The sequence below is a fragment of the Blastomyces dermatitidis genome, assembly GCF_000003525.1.
Source record: "Blastomyces dermatitidis ER-3 genomic scaffold supercont1.1, whole genome shotgun sequence".
In the NCBI taxonomy this organism is placed as follows: domain Eukaryota; kingdom Fungi; phylum Ascomycota; class Eurotiomycetes; order Onygenales; family Ajellomycetaceae; genus Blastomyces; species Blastomyces dermatitidis.
This window is the reverse complement of record NW_025544774.1, coordinates 8,107,155-8,124,794: the sequence shown is the minus strand read 5'-3', so window position 1 is coordinate 8,124,794 and position 17,640 is coordinate 8,107,155. Positions and strand designations below refer to the sequence as shown.

General features: G+C 32.3%; 1 protein-coding gene across 1 annotated transcript; it reads right to left on the bottom strand.

Moving 5' to 3' along the window:
- Positions 1 to 2,284: 2,284 nt before the first annotated feature.
- Positions 2,285 to 2,851, bottom strand: BDCG_16283 (uncharacterized protein; the record flags this gene model as incomplete). The annotated part of the gene is made up of 1 exon (XM_045425534.1): positions 2,285 to 2,851. One exon carries the CDS (start codon positions 2,849 to 2,851, stop codon positions 2,672 to 2,674), a length of 180 nt encoding a protein of 59 aa, XP_045272318.1. The 3' UTR covers positions 2,285 to 2,671.
- Between the last annotated feature and the right edge of the window lie 14,789 nt (positions 2,852 to 17,640).

Genomic DNA, 17,640 nt, shown 5'->3' with positions numbered 1-17,640 from the left:
TCTTTTCTCCAGTTCTTTTGAGTTCTAGAAGCAAACATACATTCTTTTGAGCTAGATGCATGTTTTTCTTTGCAATTAGAGCACTTAAGCAGAGTATGTTGACAAATTTCATCTCTTTTTGAGCATGTTTCACATTTATGCTCACTAGTTTTATAATCTCTGGCACAGAATGCACATTTTGAGTCTCTAAAATATGAGATTGCAAAGTGTTCATATCTTTGACAGTTTGAACACTGTGTTTGAGCTTTGAGGTTCATTCTTGAGTCTTTGTATTCATGAACTCTCATTTTCAAACCTGCTACTCTTACTTCAGAGATCTTTGACTGTTCAAGTGTTTTTATATATACTAGAACAGAGGCATTTCTCCTGCTTTGTCTGAACTCAATTGAATTTAGTCATACAGACTTCTTTCTCAGTTGAATAGAGTTGTATTCATTCAATTCATTTTTGAGAAGTAGCATTTCTTCTTCACAGTCAAAAATTTCAACTGAAATATCATGAAGAATGAATTTGTCTCACTTTTCATCTCTTTCAGATAGAATTGTTGTGTTTAGCAAAGATTCTACTGCTGACTTTCAGAGATTCTCATTCTGAATAAGGAATTCAGCACTGAATTCAGGCATTGTAGTCAGAATGATGAAGTTTTCAAAGAATGATGACTCAATTGAAGCTATAACTGATTTTTGAACTTCAATATCAGTCATCAACTGAGAAAAGAACTGCTGATTAATTTCATTTCTGATTCTGAAAATGAGATTTGAGTTTAGCTTGTTTCTTTGCAGAATATCCTGGTTTGAGACTTTGAGAATAAGTCTTCTATTTCTGAAGATTTGAAAGTTTTTCTCTTTTTGCATTTTCTTTTCCACTTTTCTATGAATAGAGGCATGAGCAGTATTCTTCTCAGTTTTCTCAGGATTTTGAGCAGGTTTTGAGACAGTAGATTTAGAGACAGCAGATTCAGCTGCTTGAGCATATGTTTTCTTCTGATTCAAAGAAGAAGAAGAAGTAGGAAAAAGGAAAGAAGAAGAGCAAGATGAAGAGTCAGTGATTGTACTAGGAATTTTCAAGGTTTTTTGAACTGTGTTTGAGATTTTAAGTTTGAACTTGATCATCTTCTGTAGTTATCTAGCCTGAGTATGAAGAATTAACAGAACTTCTTCATTCATCTCACTCAGACACTGCTTTTCAAGAATCTTGCTTGCTTTTTTCAGTTCCTGTATTTCAAGAACTTGTTGTTTCTCTATTTCTTCTTTCTTTCTTCTCTTCAGAATTTCAATCTCAGGAATAGCATTTGAGAAAGCATCTTTTTCCACATCAACTGAGTGTATTTTTGAACTCATTATTTTCACTCAATGAAAAGTTGGTCAGACTGTTTCAATTGAGATATTTCTAAGTCTGTTTTTAATTGAAAAGTTGGTCAGACTGTTTCAAAAGAAGAATAAAAGACTTTTGTGTATAAAACACCTGATTTTTTTCACACTAGTTCAGTAACTAGGTTAGATTTTTGAAGAGAATCTAATAAACTAAAATTGATTTTTGAGATAAATCAATAAAATCTTTACAATCTCTTTCTTGGGATACAGTGAGGAAAAGTATGATATCAATTGATAATGAATCAGATGATATGACAGTTTTTGAGAGAAAAACTGACAAAAAATAAATCAATTTTTTGCAGAGAAATTGATTAAAACTATTCAATTTTATTCTAAATTATTCAATTCTCCTCACACAACAAGTGTGCAACTCAAATCAGTTAATAAAGAGTGTAAAAAAGAATTAAGTATTAATGAAAGCTCTTCAGTCACTGAAAAAGTAATTCTTACTTAAAAGAATATGAAATTATGATAGAAAACAGCTCTGTTTTTAATTCTTTGTAAGAATATTGTATAAAACCCAGAGAAAAACATCTTACTTTTTCAAGAGAAGTAAAAAACTATTTCTAAGATTTTTTTTTTTATGCATTGACTGCTGTAGAAGAATGAGATAGAAACTGCTAAGATATGTACTACTGTATATCTTCTATCAAGACTTTCCCTCTTCAGAGTCTTAATATTATAGAGAATATAAGTCTGTTTCTATATGATAATATAAATATTGCCAGCGGGATGTAGAGGAACTGGTTATTTATATCTCAAAATAGAAGACTTTGTCAATGATTATATCAATATAGAGTTAATTCTCAAATTCAATAGAAACCTAGTGTTGCTGTTCTCAATCCCTTGCAGAATCTATTGAATATTGAGATATTAAAACTAGATTTAATATATCTCACTGTGCAGAGATCAAAGACTCAGTCAGATCTTGAGATATACTGATTTTATAGTTGTTGGTGTGCTGTTGACTCATTGTCTGTTGATTATGTGCTTGATATTATCGCCGAGGTATCGTTTTGTATTTTTCTGCCGGGGATGGGCCAGATTGGGAAGGGCGGTACGAGGGTGGGACTTGGCGTTGGTGTTTTGGAACATCAAAGATGGACAGGGTTTTCGCGGAGGTCGCTTCTCAGATATCTCCACAACTACAGATCGGGGATCTTCCAAAATCGAGAAGATTGGTGCATGCGGCTAGGTCTCTTCACCTTACAATTTGTATGGCAATTTGGCCCGGGGTTGTGGTGTGGTAGGGGAGAATGGGGGATAATCCCACGCAGGAGTTCCGAACAACGTCTGGTTCACGTTTGGCTGGATAACTCCACCACCACACGGGGTATGCGGTCGGCGATGGGGTCAAAATGCTCGTATGATCGAGGGCTTTTCGATGGATCTATCGGCGGGTTCTTATTCGAAAAATCGAGCGAGTTCGTGGTGGAGCGGTTGAAGATGATCATGACTTTATACACAGTAAAACTCATAATGATTTTTTCTAAGAATAAGAAAATCAGTGTCAGAAAGAAAAAGATGAAAAGAAAAAAGACTTATAATCTTAATACTATTGAAGAGAAAGATGATTCTCTGATATGAATAAACAATTGTCTCATCACAAATATTTAAAATAAATATAATAATCAGCATCTGTGACTGAGCTTCAGATTATCATGTTATATACAGTCTTTATACAATAAATTATTCTGAGAGTCAGCAAGAAGAACAGAAGTGTACATACTGAGAAATGTAGTTCATTAAGTCTACACAACATCTTCTTGAAATGAGAAGAGCTGATAATGAAAGCAGAGACAGTAAAATCAGAAGTAGTAAAAGTGAGAATCACAGAAACAGAGGTAGTGAGAGTTAAAGAATCAGACACAGAGACAGGTGTAGAAGATTGAGAGAGAGTAACAGAGAAAGAAACAGAGAAAGTAGAAAGAGATATAGAAGATCTGATTATAAATAATATAAGTAATTTCTTCATTATCATGTTCTTCAAATTCTCAATCAATGATTCAACATTGAGTTCACTATTATCAGTGAATGCAGATCTGTCAACATGTGAAGATTCTACATGAATAAAAATAACATATCAGCATCTGCATTTATGTAAAATCATGCTAGAAAACACAATCAGAAACTCACTGAGAAGGAAACAGTCAAGAGTGTATAAGAAGATGAAGAAGATATGACATTTATAATAGTATATTCTGATGATTATTAGAAGATAAACAAGTTCTGATCATGTTTCATAACATGTTATACTTACTGCTAATGAACTGCTTGATATGAGCACTACAAGAACACTTGTTGTGAGAATAAGAGGCCATTGCTAGAAACATGTACAATGTGATAGATAAACAGATACAAGATATTGAACAGAAGAAGAGATAGTAATCTGAAATGAAATGATAGTAGCATTCAATGATGACAATGATGAAGAAGATGATTGAAGAATGAGAAAAGTTAGTGAATGAGTGATGTAATATAGTGAAAGTTTCTTTATAAGAGTATATGCAGAATGCTAGCTGAATCAGGGATAAATCACATAATTATGAACTCTAGTGGCATGTTAATCTGCATGAAGCTAGAGTGGATGTCATGATCACATGAGCGTGACTGAATCTGGTGAGAGAGGATGTACTTCGGAAGAATGTATGACTGTCGGATAATAACGCGGCCGCTTCCGAACTTGCTTATGAGTGTAAAGGGGGCCATAGCGGCCACTAATTAATTTAGTGTACAATATTATGATATATAAGAAGCCGGCGTACGCCTGTAATCATACGTTGATAAGCAACCTTTGAATCACACTGTAAAACATTTTTCTTCCTCTTCTTTCATCTGTAATAGTGAGTGCATGAGAGCATCATTCTTGAGAGATAATAAGAGGCTTATTCTGATATTTTCTAGTGAGTAAATATCTTTGTGATACAGCTGCAGTCTCTGTGACTGTTAAGAAAGCTCAGTTAAAGATGAAGATAGTAGTATCAACAGACTGCAGAAGCACTGCTCTTATTATTATATTTTCTTCTTCTTCTTCTTCTGCTTCTCTTACAGTTATAACAGTAGTCACTGTATCTTGCAGTGAGATGTTATCTCTTCTGTCAGTCAGTTTATCTATACTCAGTTCTTTCTCTGCTTCTCTTATTATTATTATGACACTGCTTCTCTCTTCAGTTAATACAGTGATATATAACTCTGTGTGATTATTCAGAGAGAAATCTGAAAAGAGCTTGATTTCAGAGACAGTAACTCTGAGAAGCTCAATTCATAGTTCTTCTCTCACAGTATACTCAAGTTCTGCTCAGAATACTACTGAGTTAAGTCTGCAGAGTTTCACAGTTTCTTTATCTTCTCTCTGTAAGAAGACTTCAGTATAATCTCTGATTAGTATTATTACTTATCTCTACTATACTAAGCAGCTGAAGAAGAGAGAGATTTTATACACTTATCTCTTCTCTCACTTCTGTTATTTCTGTTATATTTATAATAATAACTTCTATCTCTCTGTAAGTATTATCTACTCTACAAGAAGACATCATATTAACTCTAATAAGAAGCTCAGATGCTTAAGCAGTACAGAGTAAGAATCTCAGAGCTTTAAGCATTGATAGATTTTATCATGACTGAGAAGATCTCTCTTACTCATCTGTAAAAGAAGGTGAAAATGTGAATCTCTGAGATGAAAAAACATCTTAGAATGACTAATCTCAAGAAGAGATCAGTCAGTGCTACTATTAAAAGTGTTACAGAGATCAATCACTGATTGAAGAGAATCTTACTTCAGTTGAAGCAGATAACTAAGATACTTTATAAGTTAGTAAGTTAATATTTTATACATTTCTTATACTCTTCTACAGTGCTGCAGTACTAACTTCTCAGCAGATAAAGATATCAGTACTGAAGACTTCAATGATAAAGAATGAGTTTGATGAGAATGTGATTATTAATAAGTAGACTCTGATTTCTCTTTTTACTTTTTCAGCAGACTGCAGTCTTATTAGAATAACAGCAGCCTGCAGATTAATAATATTAATCTTTTTTATTAATTTCAAATATTTCTTTCTTTTCTTATTAACTGCTTCAGAAATTTTACACTTGTGTAGTCTCATTAAACTTTTAAAAAACTCTTTGAGAGAAAATAGAAGAAGAGTGTTACAGAGCTTATAAGATGCTGACTCACTATTATAAGATTATCTCTAAAAAAACTCTTTGAGAAAAAATGAGAAGTCTCAAGCAGCATTTCTTACTTAACATCTCTGATATATAATATAGCAGTCTCTACTAGTCATCTCATAGCTCATAATCTCTTTCTCAGCATTTTTCAAATGCTTAAACAGTTTTCATAAATTCTCTGACAATGAATAATCTTTTCATTTAATGAGGTATTGAAGCTTGTTATAATATGTTTACATATTCAATATTTTCTTCATAAGATATTGTAAGAATAAGTGCTCGCAGGCAATTATTCGGGTGTTTGCAGCTTGGCGTGATATGTACTGTTAACTACTAGAAGTATTCACAGTAGAAAGATAAAATATAGAGGTCAAATGTATGATAGCATTCAAGCTGAGTTGTGAATAGTATTCATGAACTTCAGTCTATATAGTTGTGTGTAGTCAAGGGCTGCTAATTCTATTGATTATACAAGAGATAGAAATAGAGATAAAGAATTCATAAGAAGCAGAATTTCTTACATACTTCTCTCTCTCTAAGACTTTGTCTGTGAAGTCTTTCACTGAGTAACTTCATAGAATCAGCTCAGTACTGTAGTGATACTCACTAAAAACTCTTCATATCTATAAAAAAAATCTCAGTGAGGAAAAATCTCTTATTATTATAAAGAGAAAAGAGTCTGTCACTCAGTTTCTTATTCTGTGAGATTCTTTATAATCTACAGATTCTTCTCTGACTATTACATAGATTTATCTCACATCTTTTATATAGAAGAGTGTAAGAAATCCCGCTCCTCGCGGATTCTTTACCTCTATTCCTATCTCTTGTGTAACCAATAGGGCTAGCGGCCCTTGGCTACACACAACTATATAGACTGGAGTTCGCGAATACTATTCATAACTCAGCTTGAATGCTATTATATATTTAATCTCTATATTTTATCTTTCTACTGTGAATACTTCTAGTAGTTAACAGTATATATCACATCAAGCTGCAAACACCTGAATGATTGCCTGTGAGCACTTATTCTTACATTTCAAGCTCAGTCAGTCAGCAACTGTCTGTTATGACTGAAAGAACTAGAAACTTACATACTTCAATCTCTGTAAACTCTACTACAGGCACTCAGAAGCAGTCACTTGAACTATGAATAATCTTCATAAAAGAAGTCTCAGAGAACTTATCAATTACTTATAGAACATCATTCTCTACATCTATAACAGAGAAACTCTCTGAACTCATAAATAAATCAATCTCAGTGAAGAACATTCTTGAGCATCTTCTATAAGATTAAGCTATTTTTCTATAAGAAATACTTACTGTCTGTAAACACTCTTAAACTGAGTCTCTAGACATGATCTTCAGAGATATCTATGAACTGAAAAGAAACTTTCTTAAGCTATGATCACTTAAGATCACTTATTGAATTACAATCTATAAAAGCTTTTATGAGTTTATATTTGAAATTGACTCACATACTCAGCTATGTGATATGAAAGATGAAGAAGCTGTTATCTATATAATAACAGGCCTCTATTACACTGAAGTCAAGAACTGACTGAATTATTTAGAAAATGATCATGAGAGATCTCACTGATCTGTTCTTAAAACCTATCTAGAGAATAAGTTAAGAGACTTTACAAGTCAGATAGAGAACACCTGAGCTGTGATCATTAATATTAGAAAAAGAGGTGAGAAATCTGATGAAGACTACTCACAGTGCTTTATAAAATTATAGTATGAATTGAGATCTGTGAAAATAGAGTTCTGAAACAAGATCTGAATAATAATATTTATAAAGAGACTGAATAAAGACATGCAGAACAAGCTTATTGAGTAAGACTCTAAGTTCTTAACTCTGAAGAAACTGATGACTCTCATTCATCACTTACAGATCACTGTAAAAGTCACAGACTCACAGAGAGCAGATCACTGACTAGCCCTGCAAGAGCCAGAATAACAGAGAACAGATTTATCAGAAAAAGATGATAAGATATAGAGAGATTCATATCTGACTGCTGAGCAGAGAGAAAGAGCTTCACAAGCTTCTGTGAACAGAGTGTATAACAGAGAGATCAAGGAAAAGAGACTCTGCTTCATCTATTCTAAATCAGAATATCTTCACACAAACTGTTCAGACAAATTAAAATAGAAATTTGAAGAGTCATGAACAGAGTCAGTAACAGCCTTTTTAAGAGTCTTAAAGCTGACATCTGAATCTGTTACTTCTCTGATGAAAATGCTTGCTTGTGAGAAGAGATTATGCTGCAATACTGCTACTCTGCAAGTATGAAAAGCATTGATAAACTTAGAATCTCAGGTCACTGTGATGTTTCTAAAGCTTGCAGAGTGAATGAGCTGAAAGATGAAGACTGAGAACCTGCTCTTATAATAAGCAGAGCATGAGAACTCAGATCTGAGAACTGAGAGACTTATAAGAGTTATCTTTGAATTACAAGATCTCTCTGAAATCTGAAGAAGATTTGCAGAAACTGTGATTATCACAGACATTACAGATGACATGTACTTGAGACTTGCATGACTTCAAAGACATAATTCACACATAACTGTTCATAAGTCAGGTTTATACTTCTGATCAGTGTTGATAGACTCACTTATAAAGATGAAATCAGTTAATACTGTAGAGTTAATTAGAGAAGATAAGCTTATCTATATAATAACTTTACAAGTGTCTGAGAATCTTATAATCATAGAAACTGAGCTTCAGATATCAGAGAAATACTGAGATCTCACAGAGATATTCAGCTCAGTAAAGACAGCTGAGCTTCTCTCTCACTGTAAGAAGAATCTGATAATAGATTTGATAGAAGAGCAGAAACTATTCTAAGAATCAATCTATAAACTCTCTTATTATGAGACAGAGATCTTGCAGATCTATATGAAGAAGAATCTGAAGAATGACTTTATCTAATCTTCACAGTTCTCTGTGAGAGTCTCTGTGATGTTCATGAAGAAGAAGAATGAAGATCTCAGATTGTGTGTAGACTATTATAATCTGAACTTTAAGATAATAAAGAGCTACTATTCTCTGTCTCTGATTAAGAATGTGATTAACTGTTCTGCAGAAGCTGTCATATTCATACAACTGAATGTGATTAATATATATACACAGCTGTGAATATAGTCTGAGAATAAATAAAAGAGTGTCTTTAGAACTGCACTGAAATTATTTAAATATCTAGTGATGTCTTTTAATCTGACTAATATTCTCACAGTATTTCAGTCTTTCATTAATAAAATACTTCATGCATATCTGAATATCTTTGTGATAATATATCTGAATAATGTGATGATGTACTCTGGGAAGAAGAAAGAACACACTGATCATGTGTAAAGTATGTTGAAGATCTTAGATGAGACAGAACTGTATATTAAGCTTATAAAGTATAACTTCAGTATCTGCTGAATTAATTTCCTAGAATATATAATCACTGTAGATGATATTCAGATGAAATCTTTGTGAGTTAAGACTATTCTATCATGATTGAAGTTAACTAGTATTTATGAGATTCAGATCTTTCTGAACTTTGTGAATTTCTATAGACAGTTTATCTTTGTGTTTATGAGAATCTTCTTAACTCTTACAGACATGCTGAAGAGTGAAAATAAGAAGAAGTCATTCTATAAATAAAGAATAAAAAGATTGTTGAGAAGAGAGAACTGTAAGAACTTTCTTATCTCAGAAGCTTACAGAGTCTTTACAAGATTGAAACAGATATTTATAAATACAGTGATACTGTTTCACTTTGATCTCTTACTCTTAATCAGATTGAAGACAGATATCTTCTTCTTTATAATTTCAGAAATAGTCTTATAACTACAGTCAAATGAAAACTGAGTTTCAGTGATCTTTTTCTCACAGAAGATGTAATCTGTGAAGATCAACTATAATATTCATGATCAGAAGCTTCTTATGATAGTGAAATTCTTCTATCACTGATATCACTACTTTGAGAATCTTATGACAGTGATTACTGTTAGAACTGATCATAACAGCTTATAACAGTTTACTTCAATCAAGAAACTCTCACAGTAGTAGATTCACTGAGCTCAGAGACTGAGTGAGTTCTGATTCAAGATAGAATATATCAAGAGAACTAAGAACTCAGTGAATGAACTCTCTTACAGATCAGACTATGTTAAGAAGATCAGAGTAACAGACACAGAGAGACTAGAGAAGACAGAAAAGCTTTATAAAATGTTTAAACTAAGTATTATAAAGAGATTGACTGAAGAGTCTTTCAATTCTCTGTGAGAGAAGAGGAGAAAGAGAGAGAAGAAGTCTGTGTAACTACTCTCTATAATACTGAGAGTCAACACTCTGAGAATCTCTGTGAGAATTCTTGAAGAGAATATCTATAATCTGAAGAGTTTATAAGCTTTGAGAAGCACTGTGAAAGATCTGATATAAGAAGAAACAGAGTATAAGTCTTTATAAGATCTTCTATTCAGATTGTCTGAACTGCAACTGAAGAATGAATATACTCAGTATATTCAGAAACTGCTTACAGCAGGGATCAATCCTGCAGAAATAAAGAATTGAAGAGACTTAAATGATCTCTTATAAAGAGAGAGCTGGATTTATGTGCCTGTAAATGAGTTTCTATATATAGAACTTATTAAAAGATATTATAACTCTTCTCTAGTAGATCATTTTACAGACACTAGAATGTATGAGTTACTTGTAAGAAAATACTTCTGATCAAAGATACAAGAACTTGTGAAGAAGATAGTGAATTCTTGTACTGTTTATCAGAGTTCACAGATAGTGCAGTTCAGACTATATAAAGAACTTACTTCTCTATTCATTCTGTGAAAACCTTGGAAACAGCTAGGAATGAATGCTCTTGTAAGCCTCTCTGAAAGTAAGAACATATATAATGTCTGCTTTGACAGTGTGCTGATGATAGTGAATCACTTCATCAAGATAACACACTTTATACTCACTCATAAGAACTTGAAGTCAAAGAATTTGACTCATATCTTTATCTACAATATAATCTGATTGTATGAGTTGTCTGCAAACATTGTCTCAGATAGAGAATTAATCTTTATAGAAGAGTTCTGATCTGATCTGATAACTATACTGAAGATCTTATAAGATTTAAGTATGACTTTTCATTAACAGACAGATGATCAGATAGAATACCTGATGAGTATATTGAAACAGTATCTGTAATACTTTGTTAATTATAATCAGAATGACTGAGTGCATTAATTATCACTTACAGAGTTTATATATAATAACTTAAAGCATGTCAGTACAGATAAAACTCTCTTTGAGATGCTCACTGAGACTTATCTGCAGATAATCTTGATAAATCTGTAAGAGTACACTATAGAGTGTGATGATGTCTGTGAATGAGCTGAGAGAATTCAGAAGATTCAGGAGAAAGTCTGTGAATTCTTGAGAAAGGCTCAAGAGTATCAGAAGAGATACTATAACTTTAAGTATATTATAAAGAGTTTTAACAAAGATGATAGAGTCTGACTAAGTCTAGAAAACATCATTATATAGAGATCTAGTAAGAAACTGAATCTCTTACAGACAGAGTCTTATAAGATTGTGAAGAAAGTTAGCTCATAATTCTACAGATTGAAACTGTTATCTGAGTTATAGATATACAATATTTTTCATGTCTCTTTACTCTGTGAATATAAGAAATTCTCAGAAGAAAATTCTATGACTCATCACTCTGTCTGTGAAGTACTAGAGAGTGAGAGAGAATATCAGGTCAAAGAGATTATTAACTCAGAGAAGCAAGATTGTAAGCTCTGATTCAAGATTCAGTGATAAGAGTATTCTGATAAGATGAATAAGTTCACTTAAGAATTATCTGAATAGATAAGATATCTGCAGAAGCTGAGATATGACTTTTATACTGTGAATTCTGATAAGTCAGAATGACACAGTCTTCACTAAGAACCTGGTTATAACAAAGACATTAACACTGTTATTTATAAATTCTAGTCTATAAAATGATGAATTTCTACTGAGATGAACAGTCTGCAGTGTATGTAAGAGAAGAAGAAATCATATTCTTATTAAAGCTAAAAAAAAAAAAAAAAAAAAAGAAAATAAACAGGGTCATGAACACAATTTAGAGATTAATAAAGAAAAAACAAAGAAAATTCATACTCACATTCTCAATATCTGTGACACTCAATTCTCTTATAACTATTAATTTTCTTCTTCAAAGAAGCAGAGAGTATCATGTCTGTGATACAGACAATTATTATATTTGATATAAAGACTGTCAGAAATGCACAGACTTCAGAAAAGCTGAATATCAGAGTATACATAGTTACAGCAGAGTCTTGAAGACTGATCATCTGCACATGTGATCAGATATTTCTTACAAAGCTGTGTTCACTTCTCTAGTTATACTGAAGTATCCAGTCTGAAAACAATTGAAATGTGAAGAGAGAGCTCATCTGCTCAGATCAACTTCTGTTATAAATTCATGGTATTCACATTACCTTGATTACTCAGATTTTGCAGGTACTCAGAGACTCATCTCTCATTGATAATGAGATTGTGAAAATGCGCCACAGTACAAGAATCATTGATAGAGAACCTAGACATATTCACATATATCTGATCAGAGATTGTATGAGCAGGAAGAAGGTGATTGTAGGCCTGTGAGACTACAGAAGACACTGACAACACTGAGAGCTTTGCAAGAACTGTCAGCTAGAGTCTGTAAGAAATTACTTATAAGAAGACTTACAGCAAAGAAAGAGACTGTGCTGCTTGAAGTCAGAGACTGATCTGAGAGAGAGATGAGATGAGCTGCTGGCTTAAAGATCAGATGCAGTGATGAAGCTGAGAGAAATAAAGATATGATTATGAGCAGTGATGTCTCTGCTTCATCAATCAGTAAAAAGTGATCAGAGAAGTTGTGAGAACACTCACAAGAAGCTCAGTGACAGTCAGACATTGTTTGCAAAGATATTGTAATTTAAAAAAAAAAAATTTTTATTCTTGAGAAGTTCTTGAATTAATACACAGACATTGTCAGAAACACTCTCTCTCTGTCATCTGAGTGAAAACACTTCATGAATGAATGAGAATACTCACAGTTTATAAGAATAAGAGCTGTTATAGAAAAAGAGAAAAGAAGATGAGATTCTACAGACAGATCTGAAATATTTATACTACTCTAGAGAGGTTTACTTAAACTGTGAATAATTCTGTGAAACAGTCAGATCACTTTAGTAAATAAGAGTGATTGTGAATCACAGGCCTGAATCTTTCTATATAACTATAAAGAGTGATTACAGACTGCAGACATCTTGATTCTACAATTCTACAGAGTTAGTAAAAGAATGAAAAATTCCTCATAATTCTACAGTGTCAAAGAACAATGATTTGTGAGAATGAGTGAAAGATCAACTCACAAATACTTCTCTTTAATAAGAATGATCTCATAGAGAGTGATTCATCTGTGAGATAAATCTGTGTGATGATTACATAAGAATCTTATAAAAATGATTGAGAGTCAACTGAAACTCTTCTGTATGAAAGATATGAGATGAATCTGTATGATAGTCAGAGAAGAATCTGTAGATCACAAAGAATCTTATGAAATAAGAAACTAAGTGATAGACTCTTTTCTCTTTATAGTAACAAGGGATTTTTCCTCACTGAGGTTTTTTATAGATGTGAAGAATTTTTAGTAAGTATCACTGCAGTGCTGAGCTGATTCTATGAAGTCACTCAGTGAAAGGCTTCGCGGATGAAGTCTTAGAGAGGGGAGAGTATGTAAGAAATCTCACTTCTTGTGAATTCTTTACCTCTATTTCTATCTCTCATGTAATTAATAGAGCTAGCAGCTCTTGACTACACACAACTATATAGACTAGAGTTTGTGAATACTATTCACAACTCAGCTTGAATACTATTATACATTTAATTCCTACATTTTATCTTCCTATCATGAATACTTCTAGTAGTTAACAGTATATATCACGCCAAGCTGCAAACACCCGAATAATCGCCTGCGAGCACTTATTCTTACAAAGAGTTTCAGTTAACTCTTAATTATTTTCACAAGGTTTTTATGTGATTATTACACAGATTTATCTCACAGATGAATCACTCTCTGTAAGATCACTCTCATCAAAGAGAAGTATTTATGAGTTAATCTTTCACTCATTCTTATAAATCATTGTTCTTTGACACTGTAGAATTGTGAGAAATTTTTCATTCTTTCATCAACTCTGTAGAATTATAGAATTAAGATATTCACAGTCTGCAATCACTCTTTATAATTATATAGAAAAATTCAGATCTGCAATTCATAATCACTCTTTATTTACTAGAGTGATCTAGCTGTTCTGTGAGATTATTCACAGTATAAGCAAATCTCTCTAGAGTAGTATAAATATCTCAGATCTGTCTATGAAATCTCATCTTCTTTTCTCTTTTTCTATAACAGCTCTTATTCTTATAAACTGTGAGTATTCTCATTCATCTGTGAAGTGTTTTCACTCAGATAATAGAGAGAGAGTATTTCTGACAATGTTCATATATTGATTCAAGAACTTTTCAAGAATAAAAATTTTTCAATTTCAATATCTTTATAAACAATGTCTGATCACTGTTAAGCTTCTTATAAGTGTCTCTGTGACTTCTCTGATTACTTTTTACTGGCTGATGAAGCAGAGATATCACTGTTTATAACAGTGTCTTCATCTTTCTCAGTCTTATCACTGCATCTGATCTTCAGATCAGTAGTCAATCTTATATCTCTTTCAGATCAGTCTCTCACTTTAAGTAGTGTAATTTCTCTCTTTACTGTAAGTCTTCTTATAAGTAATTTCTTACAGACTCTAGCTGACAGTTCTTGTAAAGCTCTCAGTGTTATCAGTATCTTCTACAGCTTCACAGACTTATAATCACCTCTCTTCTGCCTGCACAATCTCTGATCAGATATATGTGAATATGTCTAGATTCTCTATCAATGATTCTTACATCATGATGCATTTTCACAATCTCATTGTTAATGAGAGATGAGTCTCTGAGTATCTGCAAAATCTGAATAATCAAGACAATGTGAATATTATGAATTCATAATAAGAGTTAATCTGAGTAGATGAGCTCTCTCTCTGCATCTTAATTATTTTCAGGCTGAATACTTCAGCATAACTGAAGAAGTAAATACAGATTTATGAGAAGTATCTGATCACACATGCAGATAGTCAGCTTTCAAGACTCTGTTACAACTGTATATACTCTGATATTCAGCTCTTCTGAAGTCTGTGCATTTCTGACAGTTTTCATATCAAATGTAACAATTGTCTGTATCATGAATATGATACTTTCTGCTTCTTTGAAGAAGAAAATTGATAGTTGTGAGAGAATTGAATGTTACAGATGTTAAGAATGTGAGTTTAAGTTTTCTTTATTTTTTCTTTATTAATCTCTAAACTGTATTCATAGCTCTGTTTTTATTTTCTTATTTTTTCACTTTAATAAGAGTATGATTTCTTCTTCTCTTATATACACTGCAAACTGTTCATCTCAGTAGAAATTCATTATCTTGTAGACTAGAGCGTATAAATAACAGTGTTAATATCTTTATTATAATCAGGTTCTTAGTGAAGACTGTATCATTCTGACTTGTCAGAATTTATAATATAAAAGTCAGGTCTCAGCTTCTGCAGATGTCTTATCTGTCTGAATAATTCTCAAGTGAACTTATTCATCTTATCAGAATACTCTTATCACTGAATCTTGAATCAGAGCTTATAATCTTGCTTCTTTGAGTCAATAATTTCTTTAATCTGATATTCTCTTTCACTCTCTAGTGCTTTATAGAGAGAGTGATGAGTCACAGAGTTCTCTTCTAAGAATTTCTTATATTTATAGAGTAAAGAGATATGAAAAACATTGTATATCTGCAACTTAAGTGATAATTTCAATCTGTAGAACTGTGAGCTAACTTTCTTCACAATCTTATAAGACTCTGTTCATAAGAGATTCAGCTTCTTACTAGATCTTCATATAATAATGTTTTCTAGACTTAGTCAGACTCTATCATCTTTCTTAAAACTCTTTATAATATGCTTAAAGTCATAGTATCTTTTCTAATACTCTTAAGTCTTTCTCAAGAATTTATAAGCTTTCTTCTGCATCTTCTGAATTCTCTCAGTCTGTTCACAGACATCATCACACTCTATAGTATACTCTCACAGATCTATCAAGATTATTCATAGATAAGTCTCAGTGAGCATCTTAAAGAGAGTTTTATCTGTGTTGACATGCTTTGAGTTGTTGTACATGAACTCTGTGAGTGATAATTAATATACTCAGTCATTCTAATTATAATTGATAAAGCATCACAGATACTATTTCAATATACTTATCAGACATTCTGTCTAATTATCTGTCTATTAGTGAAAAGCTGTGTTTAGATCTCACAAGATCTTCAGTATAGTTATCAGATCAGATCAGAACTCTTCTGTGAAGATTAATCTTCTATCTGAGACAATGTTCACAGATAATTCATATAACTGAATCACATTGCAGATAAAGATATGAGTCAAATTCTTTAACTTCAAGTTCTTGCAGATGAGTATAAAGTGTGTTATCTTGATAAAATAATTCACTATCATCAGCATACTGTCAAAGCAGGCATTATATATGTTCTTGCTTTCAGAGAGACTTATAAGAGTATTCATTTCTAGCTGTTCTCAAGATTTCTGCAGAATGAGTAGAGAAGTAAGTTCTTCATATAATCTGAACTGCACTATCCGCGAATTCTGATAAATAGTATAAGAATTCACTATCTTCTTCACAAGTTCTCACATCTTCAGCTAGAAGTATTTTCTTATAAGTAACTTATAAGTTCTAGTATCTGTAAAATGATCTGCTAGAGAAGAGTCATGATACCTTTTAATGAGTTCTATACATAGAAACTTATTCACAGGTATATAAATCCAGCTCTCTCTTTACAAGAGATTATTTAAGTCTCTTTAATTCTTTGTTTCTGCAGAGTTGATCTCTATTATAAGCAGTTTCTGAATATACTGAGTATATTCATTCTTCAGTTACAGTTCAGACAATCTGAATAGAAGATCTTACAAAGACTTATACTCTGTTTTCTCTTATATCAGGTCTTTTACAGCACTTCTCAAAGTCTGTAAATTCTTCAGATTATAGATACTCTCTTCAAGAATTCTCACAGAGATTTTCAGAGTGTTAACTCTCAGTATTATAGAGAGTAGTTGCACAGAGTTCTCTTCTTTCTCTTCTCTCTTCTCTTATAAGAGATTGAGAGACTCTTCAGTCAATCTCTTTATAACACTTAGTCTGAGCATTCTGTAAAGCTTTTCTGTCTTTTCTAGTCTCTCTGTGTCTGTTATTCTGATCTTCTTAATATAGTCTGACCTGTAAGAGAGTCTTGTCTGCTGAGTTCTTAGTTTTCTTGATATATTCTATCTTGAATCAGAACTCACTCAGTCTCTGAGCTCAGTGAATCTGCTGCTGTAAGAGTTTCTTAATTAAAGTAAACTGTTGTAAGCTGTCATAATCAGTTCTAATAGTAATCACTGTCACAAGGCTCTCAAAGTAGTGATATCAGTGATGAAAGAATTTCACTATTATAAGAAGCTTCTGATTATAAATGTTATAGTTAATCTCTGTAAGTTGCATCTTCTGCAAGAAAAAGATCACTGAAACTCAGTTCTCATTTGACTGTAGTTATAAGACTATTTCTGAAATTGTAAAGAAGAAGATATCTGTCTTCAATCTGATTAAGAGTAAGAAATCAAAGTGAAATAGTATCACTGTGTCTATGAATATCTGTTTCAATCTTGTAAAGACCTCATGAGCTTCTGAGATAAGAAAGTTCTTGCAGTTCTTTATTATTATTATTATTATTCTTCAATTATAGATGTATGCAGTCAGAGACTATGACATCTATCTGAGAATCTTTAGTTCTCAGAGTTTTTCCTATATCTATAGAGTCAACTATTATACATTTATCAATTTCAAATATGCAAAATCAGAAAATTCCAGCTCAGAATACAAAAACTGTTTACAAATTGCAGTATTTCTGTTTATAAGATG